A 14,349-nucleotide genomic window follows, 5' to 3' on the forward strand; every position below is an offset into this window, starting at 1 on the left:
ATGAAGAAATGTATTTATGGGAATTTTTTTTTTTTTTTTTCATTATTTAGGAATATTTTTTTTTATTTTATTTTTTTACACATTTGAAAACATTTTTTTTAACTTTTTTATTTTGTCCCAGGGGAGGACATCACAGATCGGTGATCTGACAGTTTGCACAGCACTCTGTCAGATCACCGATCTGACATGCAGCACTGCAGGCTTCACAGTGCCTGCTCTGAGCAGGCACTGTGAAGCCACCTCCCTCCCTGCAGGACTCGGATCTGCGGCCATCTTGGATCCGGGGCTGGAGCAGGCAGGGAGGGAGGTAAGAGACCCTCGCAGCAACGCGATCACATCGCGTTGCTGCGGGGGGCTCAGGGAAGCCCGCAGGGAGCCCCCTCCCTGCGCGATGCTTCTCTGTACCGCCGGCACATCGCAATCATCTTTGATTGCGGTGTGCCGGGGGTTAATGTGCCGGGGGCGGTCCGTGACCGCTCCTGGCACATAGTGCCGGATGTCAGCTGCGATATGCAGCTGACACCCGGCCGCGATCGGCGGTGCTCCCCCCGTGAGCGCTGCCGATCGCATATGACGTACTATCCCGTCGGTGGTCATAGGGGCCCACCCCACCTCGACGGGATAGTACGTCTAATGTCAGAAAGGGGTTAATCACATCTTTCATGCGTCTTGGCATGCTTTCCACTAGTCTTTCCCACTGCTTCTAGCGCAAGAATTTAAGCAGTTCTTTGTTTGAAGGCTTGTGACTATCCATCATCCTCTTCATTACATTCCAGAGGTTTACAATGGGGTTCAGGTCTGCATATTGGGCTACCCATGACAGGGTCTTGATGGGGTGGTCTCCTATTTTTTGCCAGAGCTGCATACTGGGGGTGGGGGGTTAATAAGTTTTGATACACTGACGATTTTGCAAGTTTTCCCATCTACAAAGAATGGACAGGTCTATAATTTTTATCGGAGGTACACTTCAACTGTGAGACAGAATCTAAAAAAATAAATAAAAGAGAAAATCACATATATGATTTTTAAATAACTAAATTGCATTTTCATGCATGAAATAAGTATTTGATCACCTACCAACTAGCAAGAATTCTGGCTCTCACAGACCTGTTAGTTTTTCTTTAAGAAGTCCTCCTACTCTGCATTCATCACCTGTATTAATTGCACCTGTTTGAACTGGTTACTTGTATAAAAGACACATATCCACACAGTCACAGTCCAACCTCTCCACTTTGGTCAAGACCTAAGAGCTGTCTAAGGATACCATGGACAAAATTGTAGACCTGCACACGTCTGGTATGGGCTACAGGACATAAGGCAAAAATACACTCAATTAGGTAGGGGGTCCCCCCAGCTAATAGGAAGAAAATACAAACAAGAATTAGAATAAAACCAAAATATTTTTATTAATTAGACAAAATTTTAAAACGGTTAAAAAGATGGGGCAGAAAGTCCTCCAATAAAGCGGAAACGCTGCAGACAGTTGTGAAAGATGTAAATAAGGGTAGGGAGGCAGAAGGATAGGGGTCTTAGAGTTCAAAAATGCTGCTTAAATGCAGGTAGAAAGCCAATGGAAAGTAAATACCAAACAAACCTATTAAAATACCTTAGTGCAGTCCATTCATAGGCTCTGCAGTATACATGTATAAAGGAGTGCATCACAGCAGAGGAGTTCCATATTGAACATGTGACTTAAAAAAAAAAAAAAAAAAACCTACCCATAACCTAAAATTGTATTGGACTAAATGCCCATGGTGTACATACCCAGGTGTAGTCACAGAGCATGGTGTTGCATTCCCCTCACACCCGACGGGTGTCCTTAAACTGATCGCCTCTTCCGGGGTCGTGTGTTTTTAGGATAATAGACTGCCTGCCTGCTTAGTGAGCAGGTAAAAACTGTTGCCACAATTACTAGAAAATGGAATAAACACAAGATGATTGTCAATATTCGTGCTAGATCTGTCCTCATGGGTTAAGGATAATTCTGACAAAGGTAAGGAATCTGCCCACAACTACACAGGAGAACCTGGTCAATGACTTGAAGAGAGCTGGGACCACTGTCTCAAACATTACCGTTAGTAACACACTACGCCACCAGGGATTAAAATCCTGCAGTGCATACAAGGTCCCCCTGCCCATGGCAGCACATGTCCAGGCCAGTTTGAAGTTCGCCAATGAGCATCTGGATGATCCAGAGGAGGCATGGGAGAAGGTCATGTGGTCAGATGAGACCAAAATAGAACTTCTTTGCATCAACTCCTCTCACCATGTTTGGAGGAAGAAGGAAGAGTACAACCCCAAGAAGACCATCCTAACCGTGAAGCATGGTAGTGGAAACCTCATACTTTAAAGGTGCTTTTCTGTAACGGGGGCAGGATGACTGAACCGTATTCAAGGGAGAATGGATGTGGTTATGTATCATGAGATTTTGACCAAAAACCTCCTTCTCTCAGTAAGCGAATTCAAGATGGGTCATGGCTGAGTGGCTCCATAAGATGCATTTCATGTCCTGAAGTGGCCTAGCCAGTCTCCAGACCTAAACCCAATAAAAAAATCTTTGGAGAGACCTGAAATTCATTGTTGCCTAGCGGCGATTTGGAGAACATCTGTATGGAGTAGTGGACCAAAATTTATGCTGCAGTGTGTGCAAATTTGGTCAAAAACTATAGGAAATGTCTGACCTCTGTGATTACAATCAAAGGTTTCTGTGCTAAATATTAAGTTCTGTTTTTCTATTGTATCAAATACTTATTTGATAAAAGCGTTAATTAATTACGTAATAATCTTACAATGTGATTTTCTGGATTTTTTTTCTATTCTGTCTCACAGTTGAAGTGTACCTTCAAAATTACAAACCTCTTCATTTTTTGAAGGTGGGAAAACTTGTAAAATCGACGATGTATCAATTACTTATTTTCCCCCACTGTAGATACCCCGTATGTGTTGGAAAATACTGTTTGGGCGCACGGCAGGGCTCTGAAGGGATGAAGCACCGTTTGACTATTGGAGATCAAAACTATCTAGAATCGATAGTGGACGATGCCATGTTGTGTTTGGAGAACCCCTGAGGTTCCTAAACAGTGGAAACACCACCCCCCAAGTGACTCCATTTTGAAACTAGATCCCTCACAGAGTTTATCTAGAGGTTTGGTGAGCACTAGTGATGAGCGAGTATACTCGTTGCTCAGGTTTTCCCGAGCACGCTCGGGTGGTCTCTGAGTATTTGTGACTGATCGGAGATTTAGCTTTCCTTGCCGCAGCTGCATGATTTGCGGCTACTAGACAGCTTGATTACATGTGGGGATTCCCTAGCAACCAGGCAACCCCCACATGTACTCAGGCTGGCTAACAGCCATAAATCATGCAGCTGAGTCAACAAAAACTAAATCTCCGAGCAGTCACAAATACTTGGAGACCATCAGAGAATGCTCTGGAAAACCCGAGCAACGAGTATACTCGCTCATCACTAGTGAGCACCTTGAACCCCAAGGGCTTCACAGAATTTTATGTTGAGCTGTGAAAATTAAATACATTTCTCACAAATTTTAGCCCCAAATTTTTTATCTGCAGGTGTAATGACCATCTTGACACCACAGATGCCTCAGAGTTTTAAAATCTTGGGATGTGGAAATAAAATATTACATTGTTTTCATGAAAAATTTGATTTCGCCTCAAATTTATCATTTTCACAAGGGTAAAGGGAGAAAATGGACCCCACAGTCCATTTTGAAATTTCTCCTGAGTGTGCCAATACCGTTGGAAGCTACATTTCCCCCAGAAAAGTAATATTGGAGTGTAGATTTGGATAGAATGGTTTGTGGCTGACCTGTCACATTGTCAGAGCCTCTGAGTTGCCAGAATAGCAGAACCAACCCCTTCCCAACGTAAGTTACCACATTTTACAACCGATCACCCTGAATGAATTCCTCTAGTGGTTCAGTGAGCATACTGACACCACAGCTGTTTCATAGATGTTTATACCATTGGGTGGTGAAGAAAAAATATTTACAATTTTACCATTAAAATGTTTTTTAACCAAAGATTTTACATTTTTATGTGGGAAAATAGGTAAATTAGAAATTAAGCAAGCTCTATTCGAATGTGCCATGTATTGAAAATGGTCACTACACCCAGATGTTTATAAAATGGGGTGACTTCAGGGGGATTCTGCTGTTCTGGCACTTTTCAGAATCCGCCCTGAAGTGACCCCATTTTAGAAATGACACTCCTCTCGAAACAGTTTTCATTTCAGGAAGTATGGCTTCTATAAATTTGACCTAGCCTAATAGGATTGTGGATTCTGACTGATAAATTGGCAAGCATATAAATATGTTTGTAAGACAATATTCTCTAGCAACTTATCTGTCACAAACAAATAAAAAAATGAACTGGTCCAAAATCTTCAAACTCCACTTTTATATCAGGTATGGCATTAAATCAGGGATGAATGTAGTAGTTGAATGCAAACTTTCCCATCTAGGAATTGCTACATTAAGTGGCAAATCCCCTTGAACATTGTTTGGCATGCGCGAATTCACTAGTACTAGGGTCTTCGCTTGTACTGGGCATTGTTCCCTGGTTTGGAGACATTTCTCCAGTAGTGCGATTTGCCTGACTTGTACTAGTCCTTGTCGCTTTTGAGGATGGACCAGAATGAGCTATCACTGTCGCTGCATCGAAAACTTTTGAATTCCTCATCACCGTCTGTTACTTTCTTCACTGTCAGAACCTAACAGAGCATACACCTCCTCTGTAGTAAAAGACTGACATGCCATTTTATTACTTCATATATTTTTTATACAATGGAAAAAATAAGTATTTGATGTGCTGCTGATTGAGAAAGTTTTCCCACCTACAAATAATGGAGAGGTCTGAAATTTTTATTTTAGGTATACTTCCACTGAGAGCCAAAATCATTTTAAAAAAAATCGCATTTGTATGATTTTTACGTAAATAATTTTCTTTTTTTTTTGCATGAGAGATATGATGTTATAGACATCACTGAAACTTGGTGGGATGATACACATTCTTGGAATACAAACCTTGAAGGCTACAACTTATTTATTAGAAACCGGATTAATAAGAAGGGAGGAGGTGTTGCATTGTATTTTTGCGGAAAACTAATATTTCCACAGAGATCCAAGCTTCAGAGACTGGTAGCTCGGTAGAAACTGTTTGGGTCACTATTGTAGGTGTTTACTATAGGCCCATGGACAGACTTAACATATGAATTAACTCTTTTTACATCAGATGTCTCTGTTCTCAAAAAAGTACAACATAGTGATCATGGGAGAGTTTAACTATCCAGATATTTGTTGGGAATCTCAGGCAAAAGTAATTTTGTCCAGAAAATTCTTATCTTCTCTTGCTAACAACTTTCTTTCAAAAGGTAGAAGGGAGAATAATATCTGCAATCTTGCACCTAATTCTTACCAACAGGGAGAAAATGGTTGAGGAAGTAAAGGTGGCTGGGAATTTAAGCCAGCGATCATGCTATCCCCGAATTTTGGATTACAAGAAGAGGAAGACAAGAGAGGACGCAGACTTTAAGGTTGGACTTCAGAAAGTCAGATTTTAATGCACTGAGAAAGAGGGTAGGGAATGGTCCAATAGCTGGATGTTCTAAAGGACAGAAATGTCCAAGAAAGATGGGAGATTTTGCTAAATGAAATTCTCACTACAGAATCGGTAACTATTCCAAAACGAATGAAGAATTGCAAGCATTTAAAGAGACCAGGGTGGATGAACACAGAACTTAATCACTTGTTAAAAATGAAAAAAGAAGTGTACATCAATTGAAAAAAGGGGGGCTGATCTAAAGAAGAATATAACGCTGTTTGCAAGGAATGTAGGGTAAGAGTAAGAAAACCTAAAGCCAGTAATGAAGTAAGGCTTGCGGTAAAAAAAGATTTTGGGGGTATGTCAAAAGCAAAAGAAAAGTCAAAGATGCTATAGGATTTTTACAGGATGAAAAGGGTGAAGTGGTCAAAAATTATGTTGAGATGGCCGAACTTTGGAATTCCTATTTTGCATCCGTGTTCTCTAAGAAAGCAATTGTCAACTGGTGCCATCGAAAAAATATAAAATTATCCACACTATCCATAAACAGAGAGCTGGTGTAGGAACACTTACTAATTTAAATTAATTTAAATTTTGTGATCCAGATAAAGTAGATCCTAAAGTACTGAAAGAATAGTCAGAGGAAATTGCAGATCCACTTGCCAGGATCTTTGAAAAATCCTGGAAAACAAGAGAAGTCCCAGAAGATTGGAGAAGGGTAAATGTTTTCACGATCTTCTGAAAAGAAAAGACTGACACCGGAACCCTAGACTGAAGAAGATTGACAGTCATCTTGTGTTTCTTCTATTTTCTAATCATTGTGGCAACAGTTGTTGCCTTCCCACCAAGCTGCTTGCCTATTGTCCTGTAGCCCATTCCAGCATTGTGCTGGTCTACAATTTTGTCCTTGGTGTCCTTAGACAGCTCTTTGGTCTTGGCCATGGTGGAGAAGTTGGAGTGCGATTATATGTACAGGTATCTTTTATACAGGTAACAAGTTCAAACAGGTGCATTTAATACAATGTGATTTTCTGGTTTTTGTTTTTAGATTCTGTCTCACAGTTAAATTGTACCAACGATAAAAATTACAGACCTCTCCATTCTTTGTAGGTGGGAAAACTCACAAAATCATCAGTGTATCAAATATTTCTCCCCTGTGTATATTAATTCTTGAACTAATAGATCACTCACAGTATTAGGAATGTATTTTGTACTAATTATAACTATCAAATTATGTATATATAATATCTATAATATAACGCTGGGAGCGTCACTCTGTCCGAAGCCTTTATAGACTGCGCAAGCGCCGGCGCAGTCTGGACCCCACAGAGTGACACTCCCAGGAGATCGCGGTATGCGTAAACACTGAACGCACACCGCGATCTCCACCGGAGAGGCAGGGACCGTGGACGCGCCAGGAGGGTAAGTATTATATTCACCTGTCCACCGTTCCAGCGCTGCGTGCGGCTCCGTGTTCCGGGTCCTCTGCCTGTGACGTTCACAGTTCAGAGGGCGCGATGACGCGCTTAATGCGCGCCGTGCTCTGACTGAACAGTCACAGCCAGAGGAGCCGGAACACGGAGCGGACGCAGCGCTGGATCACGGCCAGGTGAATGTAGCAAGTACTGGGGGGCCTGAGCTAGCGGCGACTCCGGCACCTGACCCCCACAGCACGCTGGTGTCCCTGCTCAGGCCCCCCAGCACTCGGCGCCCAGCGACGATAGGTGAGTATGGTATTTTTTTTTATATATCGCAGCAGCATACGGGGCATATACAATGGAGCATCTTATGGGGGCCATTGTTGTGAATTCTGTTGTCGGGCTCCCTCCTGTGGTCATGAATGGTACTTCGGCTGGTTCTGTCCATGGACTTCCTCTGGTGGGTGTTTCTGAGTTTCCTTCCACAGGTGACGAGGTTAATTCGTTAGCTGCTGCTCTATTTAACTCCACTTAGATCTTTGCTCCATGCCACCTGTCAATGTTCCAGTATTGATCTAGTTCACTCCTGGATCGTTCTTGTGACCTGTCTTCCCAGCAGAAGCTAAGTTCCAGCTTGTATTTCTTTGGTTTGCTATTTTTTTCTGTCCAGCTTGCTATTTTTATTGTTGTCCTGCTTGCTGGAAGCTCTGGGACGCAGAGGGAGCGCCTCAGCACCGTGAGTCGGTGCGGAGGGTCTTTTTGCGCCCTCTGCGTGGTCTTTTTGTAGGTTTTTGTGCTGACCGCAAAGTAACCTTTCCTATCCTCGGTCTGTTCAGTAAGTCGGGCCTCACTTTGCTAAATCTATTTCATCTCTGTGTTTGTATTTTCATCTTTACTCACAGTCATTATATGTGGGGGGCTGCCTTTTCCTTTGGGGAATTTCTCTGAGGCAAGGTAGGCTTTATTTTTCTATCTTCAGGGCTAGCTAGTTCCTTAGGCTGTGCCGAGTTGCATAGGGAGCGTTAGGCGCAATCCACGGCTATTTCTAGTGTGTTTGATAGGATTAGGGATTGCGGTCAGCAGAGTTCCCACGTCCCAGAGCTCGTCCTTTATTATCAGTAACTATCAGGTCATTCCGTGTGCTCTTAACCACCAGGTCCATTATTGTCCTGACCACCAGGTCATAACAGGCCATCAACCATAATGGAGCAGTGTACGGGGGCATATACAATGGAGCATCTTATGGGGGCCATCAATCATAATGGAGCAGTGTACGGGGGCATATACAATGGAGCATCTTATGGGGGCCATAAACCTTTATGGAGCAGTGTACGGGGCATATACCATGGAGCATCTTATGGGGGCCATAAACCTTTATGGAGCAGCATATGGGGCATATGGATGGGAGCAGCAAATTACAGAACGGTGGCGCAGGATGGGAGCAGCACATGACAGAACTGGGGCGCAGGATGGGAGCAGCACATGATAGAATAGGGCAGCACATGACAGAACGGGAGTGCAGGATGGGAGCAGCACATGACAGAACGTGGGTGCAGGATGGAAGCAGCACATGACAGGATGGGGGCGCAGGATGGGAGCAGCAAATGACAGAATGGAGGCGCAGGATGGGTGCAGCACATGTCAGAATAGAGGCGCAGGATGTGTGTAGCACATGTCAGAATGGAGGCGCAGGATGGGAGCAGCACATGTCAGAATGGAGGCGCAGGATGGGTGCAGCACATGTCAGAATGGGGGCGCAGGATGGGAGCAGCACATGACAGGATGGGGACACAGGATGGAGCAGCACATACCAGGATGGGGACGCAGGATGGAGCAGCACATGACAGGATGGGGACACAGGATGGAGCAGCACATAACAGGATGGGGACGCAGGATGGAGCAGCACATACCAGGATGGGGACGCAGGATGGAGCAGCACATGACAGGATGGGGACGCAGGATGGAGCAGCACATGAAAGGATGGGGACGCAGGATGGAGCAGCACATACCAGGATGGAGATCATATACCAATATAAATGCTCGCCACCCGGGCGTAGAACGGGTTCAATAGCTAGTTGTATATAATATTTGTATGTGTATATTACAAAAATTAACAAATTGATTAATGTAATGTATGTAACTAATTGATCAAATGCTTGATAGAACTGATAAATGATCGGTAAAACTATTGCAATCAACTTTAAGCATTACCATAACTTTTAGCCTAACCCTAATGATTTATTTAAATTTTAATAATCTAAATCTATTAATTGTGAATAATCTAAACAGCGTATACTATACTAAACACCTACCCTATCTAACCGTATATCCTAACTAATAAATTGATGGGACTAACTGAGAAAGTTGGGAAGCTATTGCTTTGTCTGTTACGTTGAGCAGAGCTACGGAGTGCTGCTTAGTTCCTCTGTTAAACCCCATCCACTGCCACACCTCTTCCATTCAGCTCCGCCTACGTCGGCATGCGTCCTGCGTACCTATCTTTAACATTGGGTACACAGGCCATGCGAATGTATGCGCATGCCTCCGCATGCGTCGTTTTGACGCTGCGCCGACCACAACAAAATGCAAATGTGAAACCCGCCTTAGACAGCCTCTGTCAGTAGCACTTGTCACTACTCTGATCGCTCACTGACAGAAGATCATTGGAGGAACAGTGTTTTCTATGAGGCAAATCACCTGGGAATGTTTGTTACTAAAACTAGGCTAACATGACGATGGCCATCAGGACCAGAACTAATCGGTCTCATTGAGGTGAGAGGTCTGCCCCAGAATCCCCTTTTAAAGGTCTGGTCTTTGTGCAGCGCTGACGTTTGTCTACAGTTGGCCGTTTTGCACAGACCTTTAAACACAGGGATTCTGCTCCAGGCCGCAGGCTGTTGCGGTTAATAGCCAGGATTTATCTCCTACACCCTTGCTTATGGAGTTGCCGCCCCGCAGGGACGTAGGAGATGCGGCCTTGGCAGGGAAATGTTTGTGTGGGTGGTACTTTTCTGAGATTGGATAATGGTTGAGTTTGAACGCTTCATCATTCCTAATTCTTTGTTTTGTTTTTTCTTTCCATCTTAAAAGGACCCCAGCGAGATGCACAAGCAGCAAGAGAATTCATCTTAAAGATGTTCGTAGATCTGAATCCAGACAGTGACAAAATAATCTACTCTCACTTCACCTGCGCCACAGATACAGAGAACATTCGCTTTGTCTTTGCTGCTGTCAAGGACACTATCTTACAGCTGAACCTGAAGGAATACAACCTGGTCTAACTGTGCCTGCTAGTTTTCACAATCCCTCTTTGGGCCATTGAAGAAATACAAGAAGGACTGTATTATCTATAAATGAAGAAAAGAAACAATTTGCATAATACTAATTTATTGCCGTCCTGAACTCTGTGAATGATCGCAGAGTTTGTAGTAATTATTATTATGATTTTATTTAAACTATGTAGAGGAAAAACAAACGGCTGCACTAACATTGTGGCACCAATTTTCTAGGAGAAAAACGACTTATGTTTTGAATTGTCGTGCACTCACAAGGGCCTGTTTAATTTTTACTGCTATTTAGTTTTTAAGGAGAGAGCAGGATGCGTTGAGTTCCGCATGGTTCTCTCTGTTCTTAGGGTATTTTATTAACCTTTTGAAATTTAAAAATACTGTAAGGTTTCCCATTCTAGAATCCCTTTATGAACCGCTTATTCTAGAAAAAGAAATTAGGCATAACTTTTTTTATTTTTATTTTTCTTTTTTTTTTTAAATGTTTAAATTCAAGCCATCACCTTTGCTAATTTATATACTTTTTGAAGGATAACAAGTATTGATACTGTGATTTTTAAATTATTGACATGTATAAAGTAGATTTGGTTTTTGGTACTGTCTTTTGTCAATTTGAAGTAAGATTCAAAGAACTCATCCAGCACGTAGGTACATGAGTTCACTTTTCAGCTATCCACATAAGAGGACAGACAAAATGGCAGATGAAGGATATGTCTGCAAAAAGTGACCAAGATACACAAAGTAAGAATAGAAGGGACTCTTATTTAGTGTGCCATTTTTCTTTAGAAGGGGATTAACCATTGGAGATATTTCATGTTTTACTTGCACATCCTAAATGCTATGAACACTAAACACTTTACCCCATCTTACTGCATTGTGTTCAACTATACAGATACATTTTTTTAAAGGTGGTATTATACAGCTGACTATCTAGTTGCCAAATCTGGCTTTTTTGTATTGTACATAAACATTTAAAATGCCAAAACTGACAAAATTAGATTCCGACTGCATCTGATGCCTGCCAAATAATCCATTTCACTTCATATAGTAGGTATTTAATTCCTAGTATTCCATTCTACTTGCCAAACAGTCCGTGCATGCATTTTCTGCGCAGGTAGCCTTGTATTTTAAGATGTATTTGGTGCCCTCTATGTTGAGGTGAGGTGCCATACAGAGATATATCAATATATATAGATATATCTATATCTATGTATATCCCTTTCCATGAGCCTCTTAAAACCTGCAACAGCTTAAGTGCTCATTTGCTGAACTTCATGTTACAAATATAAGTAGAGTTATCCAATGACTTTTTTCACACGTTCAGACCTGCTGTTATGTGATTTCTATGAGAAAGCATATTGAAGAAGATATCAAAGTATTAGACCCTTATGATTACAAAATGCACAGAATCATATATTTCCTTTGCACAGCTTTGCAGTTTCGTACAATTTTTCCTTTTGTTGCAACTTACGGTTTGTTTTGCAAGCTGTTGAAGTGGAGGAGGCGTTAGTTCCTCAGCTGTGCCATTTATCTCATTGCTATGCAGCATGTGAGGGTGGAAGAAAGGGTCGTGAATGCTGAAGCCACTGCCTCAGGGATGCAGAGATGAGCTGAAAATTAGAAGTTGTCCACTGTTTTTACATTGATGACCTATTCTTAGGATAGGTCATCACTGTCTAATGAGACGGGGTCTGACACCCGGCAACTCTGTCGATCAGCTCTTACCAGTGTCGGGGGACCTCTGGCCGGAAGTACTTACTTGAGGAGCTGGCCATCTTCTGGCGTCTGCTGCAGGGTACTCCTATTGATTTGAATGATGTGCATTACGAAAGCTTGGCCACTACCGGAAGATGGAGTTGCTTGGCAAGTCAGCAGTTCCAGCTAGCGGCCACCTATAACAGCTGATCGGCGGGGGTGCCGATTGTCGGACTCCGATCAGACATTGATTACCTTTCCTAAAGATAGATGGATAACCGAAAACACTGAAAACAGAATTTTTACATTATTTTTACATTAAGTCCTGACCATATTTGTAATCTTCAAACGCTGGGAGAATTAAATGGATATGTCACTACTCGCCATAAAAAAAAACTCCAGAACTTTTAATTTTTTTTGCTTCCCAAGAATATACATGTAATTTAACAAGTATAGTAAAAGAAAAATACTGTTTGTAGGTATAGTGCAATTATAAATGCTATAATCATTGTACATACATCTCTCTATTTCTATATATATATATATATATGGCAGCATCCATATTGGCTTTGTAATCATTAGTTTTTGGCAAACTGAATGTGCTGTATTGATAAATATGTATCTATGTAATTGTATTGTATGTCTTATAGCTTATTCACATTTCGAATATTGTTACTTATTTTTATTTTTTTTTATTTTTTAAAGAAGAATGTACATTTTATTAGTTTACCTTCAGGATTATTATTTTTTTCTAACCCTTTTTCACCATTTAAACAGCAGCTATACGCAATTATTATGGTACCCAGGGAACAAATGCCATCTGAACGATTTCTAAAAATGGGTACAAGTTATAATGGATGTCTAAACAAAGAAAGGAAAAGAAAAGAGAGAGTGTTCTTTGATTGCCAACACTAAAGAGCTCTCTCTTTTTTTGAGGACTCCATTAATGTGCAGATTTTAAAGGTTTTACACTTCAGGATTTGTGTTTCTTAATTTGACGGTTGCTTATGTAGCCCATCAGCACAAGTTTGTGAGGGTTCAACATGTTTTCAGTCATTCGGAGGTTTTTAAAGCTTGTCACAATCCATTGGAAAGGACTGAAATTCTTGGAGGGTTATAAATATCCTTAATAAATATTTATATAAATGCATATATTTTAATCCAAACTTTTTATTCATGGTCCTAACTGTACACCTATTTCTTCTGCAAAAAAAAAAAGTATTTCATTAACATTACAAAGTATATCAAATACGTACAGTATATTCTACAAGGTGTTAGCACACTTCTGATGTATATAATTGTCACTAATGTTGAATTTCTAGTCGGTGAAAATATGAATATTTGTTTTTATTTTTCAATGATGCTGTGACAGAAATGAAAATTGACACTGAAACTTCACAAAATTTAGCAGTAGTTTTTGGGGTGGGGGTGGGAGGGGAGATGGGTCTTCATATTATTTCTATGCACCTATATCTCTGCCGTTACCTTTCTAAAGACACAGTGCCATGTTGTAAATGGTATCTGCCATCACATTTCCTAACCTTTACGAAGAGCAGACTCGGCGAATGAGATGTTGTACATGCAGTACTTTCTCAGCGACATGTCATGTTAAAAAAAAAACCTGATTTCTTTGGATGTTTTTGGGGCTATAATGATTTCCAGAAAGCGAACAAATTTTTAAGATATCAATTCCTTTTTTTTTTCTTAATCCCTCTCCATGTTTTTTTTTTTTTTTTACATAACCCACTCTTGCACAAAAGTAAAAATGTTAACGCACAGGGTTTCCCACTAAGAATGTATCCGTGTTTTCCAGATCGAATGGTCATGCCTTATAGAGCTCCAGATCAGATATTTGTGCCTCAAACTTAAGTCGAGGGCAAGAAAAAAAAAATTCTAAAAGAAAAGTTTTTTTTCCCCCCCTTTTAAATATTTGCCAAAATTGAGTGCTTTTCATTGAATGTCCTGCATGGGAACCTAGACCATTGCTAGCACAAGGAAACTGTAAAATGTGTGCTTTTGAAATAAATGACCTTGAACTTGACTTATTTTTTTATTTTTAATAACCATTTCAATCCAACTGCTAATGCGCTGTACTGCGTGCTGAGGGGAGGTTACTATACATGTTTAAGTGCAGGCTATCTTGATGTGCTGGTGTTTTACGTGTACATTTTTTAGGTTATCCTGATGCACATAAATAACCTCAAGTCTTGAGAAATCTTATGTGTGGGGGAGGGGAGCATATAAATGCATTGCTGGTCTTAACAGCACTTCAGTGAGTGACGTATATATGTTTCTCTAAATGTGCAAGTTTACAAATGAAAAAACAGTTATTTTGGGGGAGTTGGTATGAGTTGAAATGTGGAGGAATGAAATGCAAGGGCTTTGCTTTT

The 14,349-nt window shown here is 41.1% G+C and overlaps 1 protein-coding gene across 1 annotated transcript in view; it reads left to right on the top strand.

The window, feature by feature from the left end:
* The window catches only part of LOC138675041 (guanine nucleotide-binding protein G(q) subunit alpha), a 183,087-nt gene extending 169,087 nt beyond the window's left edge, over positions 1-14,000 (top strand). Inside the window, exon 7 of the mRNA XM_069763001.1 lies at positions 10,068-14,000. Within this exon, the coding sequence (XP_069619102.1) occupies positions 10,068-10,258 (191 nt within the window). The 3' untranslated portion in view covers positions 10,259-14,000. The remainder of the gene's footprint in view (positions 1-10,067) is intronic.
* The last annotated feature ends 349 nt before the right edge of the window (positions 14,001-14,349 follow it).

This window comes from Ranitomeya imitator, chromosome 1 (genome assembly GCF_032444005.1).
Source record: "Ranitomeya imitator isolate aRanImi1 chromosome 1, aRanImi1.pri, whole genome shotgun sequence".
In the NCBI taxonomy this organism is placed as follows: Eukaryota; Metazoa; Chordata; class Amphibia; order Anura; family Dendrobatidae; genus Ranitomeya; species Ranitomeya imitator.